Source organism: Lepidochelys olivacea, assembly GCF_965140295.1.
Source record: "Lepidochelys olivacea isolate rLepOli2 genome assembly, chromosome: 6".
NCBI lineage: Eukaryota > Metazoa > Chordata > Testudines > Cheloniidae > Lepidochelys > Lepidochelys olivacea.
In genome coordinates, this window is record NC_140416.1 from 59,243,948 (window position 1) to 59,258,268 (window position 14,321).

General features: G+C 41.7%; 1 protein-coding gene across 1 annotated transcript; it reads left to right on the forward strand.

The window, feature by feature from the left end:
• The first annotated feature begins 381 nt into the window (after window positions 1-381).
• On the forward strand, window positions 382-14,081 carry EIF2S1 (eukaryotic translation initiation factor 2 subunit alpha). The gene is made up of 8 exons (XM_084630113.1): window positions 382-519; window positions 2,434-2,675; window positions 4,923-5,002; window positions 5,627-5,778; window positions 9,859-9,965; window positions 11,901-11,998; window positions 12,817-12,960; window positions 13,522-14,081. Exons 2-8 carry the CDS (start codon window positions 2,435-2,437, stop codon window positions 13,645-13,647), a joined length of 948 nt encoding a protein of 315 aa, XP_084486239.1. The 5' UTR covers window positions 382-519; window position 2,434; the 3' UTR covers window positions 13,648-14,081.
• The last annotated feature ends 240 nt before the right edge of the window (window positions 14,082-14,321 follow it).

Here is a 14,321-nt window from a genome sequence, read left to right on the forward strand (position 1 = left end):
TTGGGCCTTTCCGTCTCCGTTGCATATGTCGCGCATTGACACAGTACGGGCAAAACAACGCGCGGCTGCCGGGCAGTGGTAGTCACGTGACCATCACTCGCTGCAGCGCCACCGTGTGACAGAAAGGAAAATGCATGACTTGTTCCTAGGCCGGTTTGTACCGCCAGGAGGTCCTCGACTCTATGGTTTCTGCAAGTTCCTGCGCGCGTGCGTCCCTTTCAGAACCCCCCGCACTCCACCGGATTTGGAAGTTCCTGAGCCGGTCTGTGCTTCCCGAAGACCTTGCACTCTATGATGGGTCCTCCAGGGTCCCTCTATCTCGCCCGGCGGTCGCGGAGACTCTATGATGAGGAGTATGGACTCTCGCGCGAGCACTGCAGGTCTCACGCGCTGTGTGAGGTGAGAAGGGGCGGGTTCGCGGCTGCGCAGTGAGGTGGAGGCTCGGCGCACGCTGCGGCGGACAGGGAGGAACTAAAGCGAGACCCCCGGAGCAGAGAGCGGGACCCGGATACCGAGCAGGTAACGCGGTCGCCGGAGTCTCCCTCTCCTCGGAGCGTATCCCCGGTGGCCGGGCCCGTGGAGCTGGCGGCGACACTGCGTCGTCCGAGACGAGCAGGCCGGGGCGGCCCCGCCAGAGCCTGCGTGCGGGGCGCAGTGGCGGGGGAAGCGGCTGCCAGGAGCCCGCTGCGGCCGGCCTCTGTCCCGAGCCTGCGGGCGGCGCTGGCTCCTCGTAGGCCGGGGTAGGGGCTGGCGGCGGGGCACCAGGGCCCACCGGTGCGGGGCATCCGGCAGCCCCGGGCGTCCGGCTCTCGGTTTCTGTGCGCCGCTGCTGCGGGCAGCGTTGGCGCTGTGTCCGCACAGACTAGCGAGGCTCACGGGTGCGTTGAGAGAGATTTTGAGACTAAGTGTTTTGCCGAATGAAAATGTCTCGCCAGCTTTAGGCTTTCTGCCTTTCTTTCTCCTGTCGCTGGGTCGTCTTGCCCGTTGACCCTCTGCTGGCTTGTTCCTGTTCTTGTGTTGCCGCCTTCCTCAAGGGAGGTCGTGAGCGGAAGCCTGATATAGCTGGGTCCTGACCCATGGATAGCTTTCAGGATCAGGACCAAAGCTTTGAACTGACAATTGAAACAGAATGAGAGCTACTGGCTACAGACCCAGGCCTGGTGTCCTCACAGAGGCTTGGCCCGCTGCATTCTGCATGGCATTAAATATTCAGGCTTGTACACTGAGTTATGGTAATTAAGCTTAGAGGTGACAAACGTGTGGCTTTTCATACAGGAAGAAGAAGCAAAGTTTCCTAGCAAGCTAGAGGTAGTAGAAAGCATTTTCTTTTCCAGTGATGCCGATCATTTTGTTTTAGTGAGGATTCTAATAGGGTCTTGGTGCTGTCTTGCTGCTGATTGCCTTCAAGGGAAGGAGACGAAAGAGTCCCAGCTGGTTCTTGGTATTTCCCTCTCCGATCAGCATCACCCATGCCTTACTTAGGCTTTCTTTGCACCAGCTGTTCTTTCTCTAGGGCATCATCAGATCTGGGCCAGTTAGTGTCATCCTCTGTATTGACATCTCCTTTGGATCCTTGTGCTCTGACCCCCAAAAAGTGCCCATTTTGAGGTGTTTTTAGACGGTCTTTCCAAGGACTCTGCACTCAGCCTGGAATATTCCCCTGTGGGATCCAGAGATGTACTACATTGTCCAGAATCCTCCTCCTTGACTTGTAATCCAAAATCTAAATTCCAGCCTCCTACTTTCTCTACGTCATTTTATGTGTTGCCCAGTAAGCTGGACTCCAGATGTTTTCCCTGCATATATGCTAGGGTTGTTAAAGTCTGAGTTATGATTTTTGTGTTACTTTGAGAGTCAGGTGAATGCAGAGAGAGTAGTTTGTATCTCTGTCCTTTTTGAATTTCCCTATCTGTGGTGAGGTATGGTGTTTCATAGATAATGTGATGTCTGGATGACAAGCTCAGAGCAGACTTCTCTCTTCAACATGGTATTTCCTTACTTTCAAGGTTTTGGGTGATCGGACAGGTTGTGCCCTGAAGCAACCTTAACTGGTATTTAATGGTTTTGTTTTTCATATTATTCTCCTAACATAGCTATCCATTTTTAATGGAATGGCCAAAACCCTTTTGGTTGGACATTTCCTGGCAATTGATGACCAGATAGGTAAAGGGCTTGATATAGTTTAATATTAAAGTTGTTAATAATTTGTAAGGCTTAATGAGTGTTACTAGTACTTAAGCGTAAGTTCTACATGCCAAAGTTTATGAAATCATGAACTAGTTGGTGCACAATTTCAAATTGTGGACAAACGGAAACATTTTTCTTTGTCCTCCACCTGCAGTTGAAATCTCAGTATTTGCCACAATAGTGGATTAGTGGTGGCCAGTGCAGTGAGATGAATAATAATCTCTGCTTCTTTTACTCAAATCACAGTATGCCTGGACTAAGCTGTAGATTCTACCAGCATAAATTTCCAGAGGTGGAAGATGTAGTGATGGTCAATGTTCGATCCATTGCTGAAATGGGAGCTTATGTCAGCCTACTGGAATACAACAACATTGAAGGCATGATTCTTCTTAGTGAACTATCCAGGAGACGTATCCGCTCCATAAACAAACTCATCCGCATAGGCAGGAATGAGTGTGTTGTGGTCATAAGGGTCGACAAAGAGAAAGGTATGTTGGGAAAGTAGGTGGAATGACACTTCTGATTGTAACTGTAAAAAGCAATGCTGTAAAACCTGGGACCCTAGCTACTCTTTGAATTTGTAATTGGTTTTTTAAATATATAGTGGCACAAAGTAAGGCCTGATGCTGCAAGCTGCTGTCCTTGTGTGTTATCCTTACTCAGGCAAGTAGTCCTGTTGGCTTCAGAGGGACTGCTTGTAGGAGAGAGGAGGAGTCCTATGAAGGAGGATCTGCAGGATCAGGCCTTAAGACTTCTAAAGTTTATGCTTGGTCAACAAGCCATAGTGAAGTGGCATTTTCTTTTGAAAGTTCAGTAGTGCTTCTGCTTGTTGATATAGAGTGAGGAAAACGGTGACCATCGATACTACTGGTGCAGTGAGAATAAACATAAATAATGAACAATTTCCTCATTCACACCACACAGTCCATCCTGTGCACCAAATAAGGCAGAGGCAATGTGTACACAATATTATGTGATCATGTAACTATTCTCCATCATATAATGCATACACACATGGGTAGAGGTAAGGTTGCATAGGCACCCTTAACTTTGGTATTTCCTGACTTTTGAATAATTAGCATTACAAGTTGAAAGTTCTTTTAATGCATTTGGTATAGGATACAGCATACAAGCAGTCCCCTCAGTATTCGCAGATAACAGTGCCACATCTGTGTTCGGACCTGTCTCAGTAGTTAATGAAACACACAAGCATCCTCTTTTAGAAACCGGAAAATAGAGTTGTTTCATTTGTATAGTCCAAGGGTGGCCAAACTTACTGACGCTCTGAACCATATAGGACGATCTTCAGAAGTTTGAGAGTTGGGGCACGCTTGCCAGGGCTTGGGGCTTCAGTCGCTACCCCACAATGCCACTGTAAAGCAGTGTTCTCTTCTGTAAAGCATGTTTTCTTCTCCCCACTCTCCTCCTTCCCCCCCACCCTCCCCCAGTGGAGAAGGGGCGAGGGGCTTCACAAGCCGCACTTGAACTGTAAAAGAGCTGCATGTGGCTCGTGAGCCATAGTTTGGCCACCCCAGTATAGTCTTACATATAAAATGTATTCCTAAAATATTTATCGGAATTGAATCATGGATAACAGCAGAGAGAGAAATTGAGGTTAATAAGGGAGAAGAAACATTTTCAGATGAGATTTGAAATGAGTTGGAGAGATGCAGAAAGTCTGTTCCAGATGAAAGAAGCTGCACTGAAGGATACTTTTTACCTTTACAGATTTCGTCCTCCTTTTAAAAAAGCTCTCTTGGGGTCATCTGCCTCTCTTATTGAACCCTGAGAGGAACTCCTGAGATGGACTAGTTGGGATGCCATTTGGAACCCATCAGTGCTGCTGCTTAATCAGACAGGATTAAGCATTGGAAGACCTGCCTACCTGTAGTATCTGAGCATGCTGTGCTCTCATTTCTTACATAGATGTGATCAAGGAACTGCAGCAGAAATTGAGCCCAGATCTTGGCTATGATACTGTAGAGCAGTGATTCTTAACGTTTACTGCAGCGTGCACCTCTTTGGTTCTCAAAATATGTTCTTGCACTATTATCAAAAATCGTTGAAGTAGGTCAGTTCTTTAAACCTATTTGTATATTATAGTAATTGTTAAAAAATGTATAATGTTAATAAATACTTAGGTTTGATGAAACAAAGTAGTTGTACTTACATGCCTGTACTGAATTTGTGATTTCGATGATTTATCTTCTAAAAAAACCAGCATGTTTCGCACCCCCAGAAAGGCCATCTCGCACTCCCAAGGGGTGCATGCACCCCAGGTTAAGAACCACTGCTGTAGAGTCATACCCATCTAAACTACCAAGACTGCCAACTTCAAATGGTTTCTTGTGAAATGCTACCAAAAATATACCTTTTATTTACTTTTGTGTGTGCCGGCATCATTGTCGCGAAGAATGTGCACAGTTCTTGGAATAGTAGTGGCTAGTTAATCGCTGAAGTAGAGCATAAGGAGAAACTTGTACTGAATTTTGGGGCAAATGCTCTTAAATAGAAGCAGTATTTTAAAAATGTTGGTGATGTGAAAGGTAGCTGTTTTAAGTTGATTTACAGTCCAAAGAACAAATTTTAATCTGCTAAAACAGGTTCAATCTTTGCTTGTAACTGATCTCAGTGCCTGATGCGTAAGGCTCGGAGCATTTGTCACTAATGTAAGCGAAGTGTTTGTACTCTGTACACTGAAACTGAATCTTTCAAAATGTTTTGCTTCCTGTTAGGTTACATTGACTTGTCAAAAAGAAGAGTTTCCCCAGAGGAGGCAATCAAATGTGAAGACAAATTCACCAAATCAAAAACTGTAAGTTCGTGTCTGTGCTTTACATTACTTTGCTGACTTCCAACCACCTACATTTCCAACTCGCTCCATGCCAAGAAAACCACAGAGAGCTGAACTGTTGTGAAAATGAAATGCCGTTCTAGTTCCTTTAACATACTTTGAAATATATGGCTGGGGTTTAGACTGGGAGCTGGGACTCCTGGGTTCTGTTTCCACCTCTGTCACTGACTCATGTTGTTCAGTATAACACTCCTCAAATGGGTATAAATAATATCATTCTCGCACACGTGCAATATAGGTTAATGTTGATAAAGCACTTTAAGATACTGAATAATTGTATAGGGTATAGCATATAATTGCCCTATGCAATGCCAGGTAAGGAAAATCATACGGTGTCAGCACCCTAAAGCTTTCAGTTTATAACTCCTTTATAATTGCTGCCTCTTATATGAATATTCTTTACTCTTACTATTTGTATTACAGTAGCACCTGGAGGCTCCAACAAAGAGCAAGCTCTATTGTGCACTGTACAAACACATAGTGAGGGGGGATAATCCCTGTGTCGAAGAGATTACAATTTAAATAATAATCTTCACTGAGGTCCTTCATCCCCTACTTTTTTGTTGTTGTTGTTGTTTGTCCTAGGTTTACAGTATCCTTCGCCATGTTGCTGAGGTGTTGGAATACACCAAGGATGAGCAGCTGGAGAGTCTGTTCCAGAGAACTGCCTGGGTATTTGATGACAAGTACAAAAGACCAGGATATGGTGCTTATGATGCATTCAAGCATGCAGTCTCGTAAGGGCACCTTTTTACTCTTATTGTTTTAGTTCCATAGCTGTAGACCAGCGTTTCTCGGAATAGAGCCATCAAAATTTTCCTCATAGCCCATTGGACAACGGGCAGCGTTAGTCACACACTGGTCAAATAAGTCTCACTATTCCCAATTTTTGTCTGCCCAACATCTGTTTCAGGCAGCACCAACGTGGTGCTCTCATTGGAGCTCTTTAACACTGGGAACTAGATTCCAAGGATTCTGCCGTATTCTCCCACAAGCGTCACTTTGCACAGGCCTGTTTTTAAAAGTAATTTGCTTTGGTATGGAGAATTGTTGAGGAACTCTCTGAGTAAGGTATTTGAACACAGAAGAATGGGTTTATAAGTGCTGCCAGTCCGGAGGAAACAAGGCATCATTAAGGAGCCTTACAATACTTTTTTAAAAAAAAGGTAAAGGGTTTAGCCTTTGTGTCTGTCAATTTCCAGCTCACTTAAATTGAACTCCTCCTTAACTTGTTTTCTTCTGTGGTCATTGCTAGGGCCCTACCAAATTCACAGCCATGAAAAATGCGTCAGACTGTGAAATCTGGTCTTGGGTGCTTTTATCATATTCTATACAGATTTCACAGGGGAGACCAACGTTTCTCAAATTGGGGGTCCTGACCCAAAAGAGAGTTGCAGGGGGTTCGCAATACCGCCACCCTTACTTCTGCGCTGCCTTCAGAGTTGGGTGGCCAGAGCACCCAGTGGCTATTGGCCGGGCGACCAGCTCTGCAGGCAGCAGTGCAGAAGTAAGGGTGGCAATACCATACCAGGCCATCCTTACTTCTGTGCTACTGGTGATGGCGGCTCTGCCTTCAGAGCTGGGCTCTCAACCAGCAGCCGCCGCTCCAGCTGCTCCACTTTGAAGGCAGCGCCGCCACCAGCGGCAGTGCAGAAATAAGGGTAGCAGTACTGCAAACCCCCCTGCAATAAGCTTGTGACACCCTCCCTTCCACCCACAACTAGTTTTTGTGTCGGGACCCCTACAATTACAGCAATGTGAAATTTCAGATAGCTGAAATCATGAATTTACGATTTTTAAAATCCTATGACAGTGAAATTGACCAAAATGCAATGTGAATTTGGTAGGGCCCTATAGTCCTTGCAAACCTTTTTTTTTGTGTGTGTGTGTGTGTGTGTGTGTTAATGACTTTCAGGAACTATATATGCCAGATGGTTCCCTAATGCATCAACAGGATCTCATTTCACTTGTCTCCCAATTAGGTGTTCCCAAGTATATGCCTGTAATACAGAAATACAAATGTATTGAGACTAATCTGTTTGAAGTAGATGATGTTTACCTGTAATCCCAGAGGTTTGTTAGATTAGACCTTCTTTTCAAATGTATCAATGAGGTTGGCTTGTCATTCCTCTAAGGCAGTGGTTCTCAACCTTTTTTGATACCAGGGACCGGCTTTCTGCCTTCCTAAACTGTATCAGGGATATCTCCAGGACCAGTACTCGTCCATGGGCCGGTTGTTGAGACACTGATCTAAGGGACTGGAAGCAGAAGCGGTGCATCAGTTGAAATAGTTTGTACTGAGATACAGACCATTCACTTAAAGACTGATCTGTTAAGACATGCAGTTCCTCTTAATGGTGCCTTCATAAAAGGCTCAATTGGCAATTGAGCAGAATTGGATTTCTCAGAAAATTCTTCCCCCTCTTCTTTCTTCCCATTCTAAAATACAAAATCTAGAAAAGTATAACTTCAGTCTGCCTCTAGGTGTCTGTGACTGGTTATTTCAATCTGTGCATGTTTTCTTATATCCACCTGGAGATTCAAAGCTTTTATTACTGGTTTTTAATCCTCCTTAAATTGTATCTGTATATTGTGTTTTGAGATAAAAGAGTTTTAGTTTAATGAAGGGATGCTCACTGATTAATGGCACATCAGGGCACATTGCTCCAAAAGGGACCCCAAAGCGCACTGTCATACTGTGAGACAAACACTGTGGTATTGACCTGGAGTCCTTTATATAACTAGGGCTGTTTTGAGGATTAAACCTGGAAAACTCATTACTCAAATCTAATTTTCAGAATTAGGGTTGGGGAACCCACCCCACAACTTTTTAAGAGTTACAAGAAAAAAATGTATCTAAGAAGTCAGTATGTAATCATGTAATTTATCTTAATACATATGTGGAAAGGCCAGAGTTAAGATTCCACAGGCAAATTTGACGCTTTGTGATTTTTTTGAGAGTTTAACTGTGCAACCAAAATGCATAATTGAATATATATTTCAAACAAACTACATTTAAAAAAAACAAAAGAAGGAACAACAGTTATTGGCATCGCTATGCACTAGGTGCAGAAAGCATTCTCATCAACTGTAGTCTTAAATCTTAACCTTTGCACTGTTCGCGTGTATAAACTCAAATTTTGGTTTACATTTTCAAGGGCTGAACATATAATTGATGTGATTCTGATTACTGAAAAGTGATTGGTTGTGGCACCATGTGTTTCTTGGTGTGTACAAGGACAAATTAACCCTGAAAACAAATATACCATTTACATAATAGCATACCCAGGGCCAGATTTTTAAAGGTATTTAGGCACCTAAAGATGCAGATTGGTGCCTAGGTGCTTTTGAAAATCCCAGTAGGTGCCTATCTGTATCTTTAAGCATCTAAATAACTTAAATCTTCCCCCAAGTGTCTGCTCATTAAGGGCCTGTTGAATTTTGTGGAAGTCTTAATTGGAGTATGTGCAGGATCAGGCTGTAAGTTAGGAGACTGGATATTCAGACTTAACAAGGGCACCATATTCACCCTATATAAATTCATATTTTTCAAGATATAAACAGTATGACATAAAATCTGTTGGTTATAGTTTGACCGTGTGTGTCCTTATGCTATATTTCTGCATGTAAAATCAATAAAGATCATCATAAGATAGCAGAGCATGATGTCCAAAATTAAGTCTGTTGTGGAAAGCATTCTAGTTAATACGTTCTAGCTAGTGGTGTTACAGGTGGGGCTTGTGTTGCATTTCAGAGAACTGCGATTCGTTTTTGGTGTGACTAATCAGGGCTTGCAAATGGAACTATCAGGATGTTGGCTCCCTAGGCAATAGAGGATGACTTGCTCAGCAGATTGCTCTTATGCAGCAGTGAAATAACAAGGGGAGGTCTAATGGGGAAAACTTGTTTGTGAGGAGCTTATCCATTATTATTAGTTACATGATTATGTATTTTTATTATTGCCCTAGTCATGGAGCAGGCCCCTGTTGTGCTAGGTGCTGTACAAAAAGACTATTCCTGCCCCAAGGAGCTTACAATCTAAGTAGGCTATGCTTGTTTGTTTTAGTAGTTTGCTGAATGGAGCAAAGCAGCACTAAAAGGAAATGCTACCACTTGTTACACCTCACCCCTGACTAGGTCAGCAGCAGCAGCAATTTTACCCCGGAGCTCTGGATCTTAAAGCATCAACCTCTGGTGCCTGAGCTAGAAAGACGTATGTCTGTTAGCCAAGTGTGGTGCATCTACCACAAGAGGGAGTCAAAGCACCATACTGAGTGGGTGGGGGCTATGTAGTCTTATTTTCTCTTTCATTTATAGGGTAGTATTTGCCCCTGACCAAAACATTAAGGTATTTGAATAAGCCATTACTTTAAATCTCTGTGTCAGAGTTTCTCTTTCACATAGCATAGCCTCCTCTGCATAAGGGATGCAGTATAAGCTCCATATAGCTGGCTGCATTTTTCACTGCAAATATAATGTAGATTTGATGCCAAACAGAAGTTATTCCCTCCTTTTGATTAAAATGAGTTTGTCATGCAGTCTTATTTCCTCCATATAACTTGAATGAAAGGCTGAGGCAACTGTGCTCCTCCCTTATCGAGAAATATGTCCACAGCAAAGGTATTTTTAAGTGGATGCTTTCATTTCTCTCCATTGTTTAAATGTTTTCTTAACAAAGCTTCCCCTCTCTCTTTGCACAGCATATCACTTTGTCATACATAACACTATAGGAGTAGTACTACATGTTAATATTGGTACTTGTGTCTCATCTTGTTTATAGATCGCTAACATGTTTAACATTGCTTTGTTTGACTCAGAGACCCTGCAATTCTGGATGGACTAGATTTGACAGAAGATGAGAGACGTGTGCTGATTGACAACATAAATAGACGTCTAACACCACAGGCGGTCAAAATCCGAGCTGGTGAGTCCTAAATGGACAATAAGTTTATGACCAGAGTCCCTATACACAACACACAGTCACTGAAATCCAGTTACTAAGCACAATGTAAAATTATAAACCCAATTAAAACAATTACTACCTCTCAGTGACAATATTTGAATGAAATTGCTGTTTCAGAATTGGCTATCCTTGAATAAAATGCCTTTCAGATTACTGTCCGTGTCCTCCTTCCTCTAAATCCCATGGTACTTTTGTATATTTTTTTGGAGGAGAGAGACTGTGGCTAAGGCATGCTGAAATGACACTGTTAACAGGGGACCTACTAGCCCAGTCTAAGAAACATTGCTGTCCTTCCTTAAGTATTCCATAGGCTTCTTTCTGATGTTTGTATTACTAATCACAGAATCCTCTTCTCTGAAAGCAGCAGCTTGATAAGTAATCCAGTCCATCCCCTTGAACTGGCACAAAGACTGATTTAAAATATTCATCAGTTGTTATTGATTACACCTTTGAACCTGTCTAGTGATGATGATTTACAACCTCCCTTGACAGCTTCTCCTATTACTCAAAATGTTAGTTTCTCTGTCTGCGTGTTAAGCTCATTGCTGCTTGTTATGTCTTCCCTGACAGGATGATTGAGCCCAGTGTGCTTTGCTAAAAGCATTAATCTGGCTGTTCAGCCAAATAATTGAACAAGCCACAAGCACAGTTACCAACGAAATATAGTGGATAGTTACAAATGTCAGGCTGTCACAAAGGGGTAGAAAATGCCTCTAGTAAAGCATTATAGGGCAATCAGTATTATGTTTTTTATTGTTTTGGTTGGGGTGGCGAGAATAAGCCATATCTGGGTTTAGGGAAGTGAAGGAGGTGGCTCAAAGTGCAGGGGAGTGAAACTGTTTGTGCTAATACCTAAAGCTGTTACTTCGTTGCACCATATGAATTAAAATTAAGATTTTACATAGATGCATAGATTTTGATTTCCAAATCCTGTTTATATACTGAAATAAATCCCCAGAACAAGAGCTCTTTGACTGGAGTCTCATAAAATTACTTAGAATGAATGTTCCCTCATTTAGTTTCGATAGACTGTTGTGTTATTTTGACAGGCTAAGTTGGATTTGAACTCTGTCTTGTAAGGAAATAAGGAATTTTCCTGTGGGCTTTTAGAGATCAGTCTGAGTCTGACTAAGATGTTTACTTTGTTATCCACATTTGATTGCAACCACTAAAAATGGTGGAGTGTTGTGAATCACCTGTGTGGGAGAGTAGTCAACAAATGACTGCTTTGTGCAGCAATTATATATGGATATAGACATACAAAAACCTTTGTCTGGTGACTAATCAGATAATAATTAACAAATGCAAGCTTCATGGTTCTGAGTCCTCCTCAAACAGACAAAAAACAAAACAAAACATGGTAATCATTTCTACTGTAAACTAATACGATAGTATGAAAATTCCCAGTGATGCAGGCCTCAAACATTAATGTTGGCAGAATTTCTTGGGTTTTAGGTGGCATTTCCTTTAATTTGAGCTTTTTTGACAGTGCTTTCATTTTGCAGTCTTCTGTTATCATTTTTTTATATTTTATATTTTGAAGTTGCATCTAAGTCTCTTTCCACTTTATGAAATGAAATTACATGGTTACTGACTTAATTCGGTCGATATTTTTATTATTCAGTATCTTACAATTTCAAAGCACTCTATAAGACTGTTAATCATCAAAGAACTCTTCTAAATTATGTAAGTATTTTCATCATTTTATAGATAGGGAAACTGCAACGTTCCTAGACATCCCATTTTCAAAGGGTACCGAAGCGGTCCTGAGAGCTGACTAGTAGTGATTAATTTTTTTAAAAAATAGTTTTCCTTGAAATAATTGTACAGTGTTCTATAATTGGATTTTTGAATATTGTATTATTCTTTGCATTAATTGGGTTGTCTTTGTCTTAGACATTGAAGTTGCTTGTTATGGTTATGAGGGCATTGATGCAGTGAAAGAAGCTCTGAGAGCTGGTTTGAACTGTTCCACAGAGAACATGCCAATTAAAGTAAGTGACTCTGACCTGTGTCAGGTGACTGGTGCCAGGAAGTAGTTTAGTGTCTTATCAGGGTGCCTATTTATCATGTGCATTTCTCACCCTCTTCCCAGCTAGGTGGGCAAGTCATTCCTTTGTCTCTGAAGGGATCTCAAAGAGTCCATTCTGTTAAATTAGCTGACAGGGATAATCAAGACAGGCCATGTTGTAGATAAACCCTGTTTCTTAACACCTGTTGTTCCTGGATATATTCCTGCAGTATTTATTTCCAAGGACCAGCTTGGGAAATGAGGGGATCTTTTAGCCCCAGTGGGTTTGGGTTCTCATGCTGAATTTCAGAGGGGTTACTGCACCCAGTCAATCACATAGTCTTCTGTCCAAACAGTTTTAGTATACTGGGTACATTAATGGATAATCATTTCCCAAAGACCCTGAATCACCTTTTATCTTCTGGGAGCAGCCAGAACAGGGACTGGCAACCTTTGGCACACAGCCTGCCAGGGTAAGCCCCCTGGTGGGCTGGGGTGGTTTGTTTACCTGCTGTGTCCGCAGGTTCAGTGGATCATAGCTCCCACTGGAGGCACTATATAAGAATCTCTAATGATGAATATAGAGAAGTAGATTGTACATTCTCCTGTAAGCGTCTAAAACCAAAAGCTTAATTGTTTTCTCATAAGTGGTTCATGCTGCTTGAGAAATAATGGATACTTGTTCTTTGCACTGTGGTATATGTCAAATCCATTTTTAAAAGGGCAGTATTGGTCGCTTCCGTTTTTGTTGTGGTCTGTTTCTTTATGATTGAATCTGCCTTTTTTCTTCAATTTTTATAGATTAATCTGATAGCTCCTCCTCGTTATGTGATGACCACCACAACGTTGGAGAGAACTGAAGGCCTCTCTGTTCTCAACCAAGCCATGGCTGTCATTAAAGAAAAGATTGAAGAGAAGAGAGGAGTCTTCAATGTGCAGATGGAGGTGAGAACTGTTTCTGTATTAAAATGCTCCATTTTTCCTAATTATTTTAGAGCAGAAGACGAAATCTCAGTGGAAAACTACCGTTACCAAAAAATAAGTGGTACCTGCTTTGTACTGAACAAATATTGTTCCTGCTTAAACAAAACTGTCAGTAACAAAGTTTATTTACCAAAAATACTTCCCTGTGTTCCTGATAAACTTTGTTTATAAAAACTCAGATTTTTAAAAACTTTTTAAATGCTAGGTAGAAGTGGTTTGTTTAATTTTTTTGCATTTCCAGTCAGATTCTCTGCCAGGTTTTTTTTTTGACTAACACGCTAGTGTTTGTTTCCAGTACTGCAGAGAATATTGAAACCATAAGTCACAAAATCATATTAAGTAGTAGTATTTTTGTTTTTCATAGTGTAAATTTGAATCAGTTTGATCTCTTGCTCTACATTTAGGATGAGTACTAGCAGAATAATTTGGTTTATTTTCTTTCCTATCGGTGATATTTTACACAAAATATAAGAGGTTAAAGAAAACCAAATGTTAATGGTATGTATGTGTCCTGCCTTTCAGCCCAAGGTGGTTACTGACACAGATGAGACTGAGCTTGCAAGGCAGCTGGAAAGGCTGGAGAGGGAAAATGCTGAAGTGGATGGAGATGATGATGCTGAGGAAATGGAAGCTAAAGCTGAAGACTAAATTTCCTGGGATGAGTACCAGTTAAGGAGAATATATGATAAATTAGACACCCAGATACAAACACCCTGGACTGAAAGTTTCCAGTATCAAAAACTCCAAAAGCAGATACTTTCTTAAAGTATTTGAATGTTTTAAACAGACCAAGATGTGGAACGCTCTCTTAAACATCATTTGCTCTTATATAGCAGCTTGCGCAAATTGAGTTCTTCAAAAGGAAGGTACCTTCTTTCACTGTAGACTCAAATCCAGTGGGCCAGGGAGGGACCGTAGACCTTTGCTTAACATTTTCATATCTAACAACTCCAGATTGGCAACTGTTTCAGGTCAGTGCCTCTGTCAGTGAGGTTTCCTGGGAGCACCAAAACCGAGCGAACCTAACATTTCTACACAGAATGTATTCAAGCAAATATTCAATAAATTTCTGGGATATTTAACTCCACGCTTCTTTTTTCTTGTCACATGTTCTGTAGTATTATGAATGTGGCGTTGAAGGACACAGTGAGACTTCAGTTTTCTTTTGGAATGGAAGCAGTTTGTTATATATATATGAAGTATAATCTCCTTAGTTTAAAAGAAATCCAAATATTTTTCTTAATACATTTTATAAATGCAAACTTGACTCAGTGGATGATGTTTCATTTGCTTTTGTCTGTATGGGTTGTTTTACAGAAGGG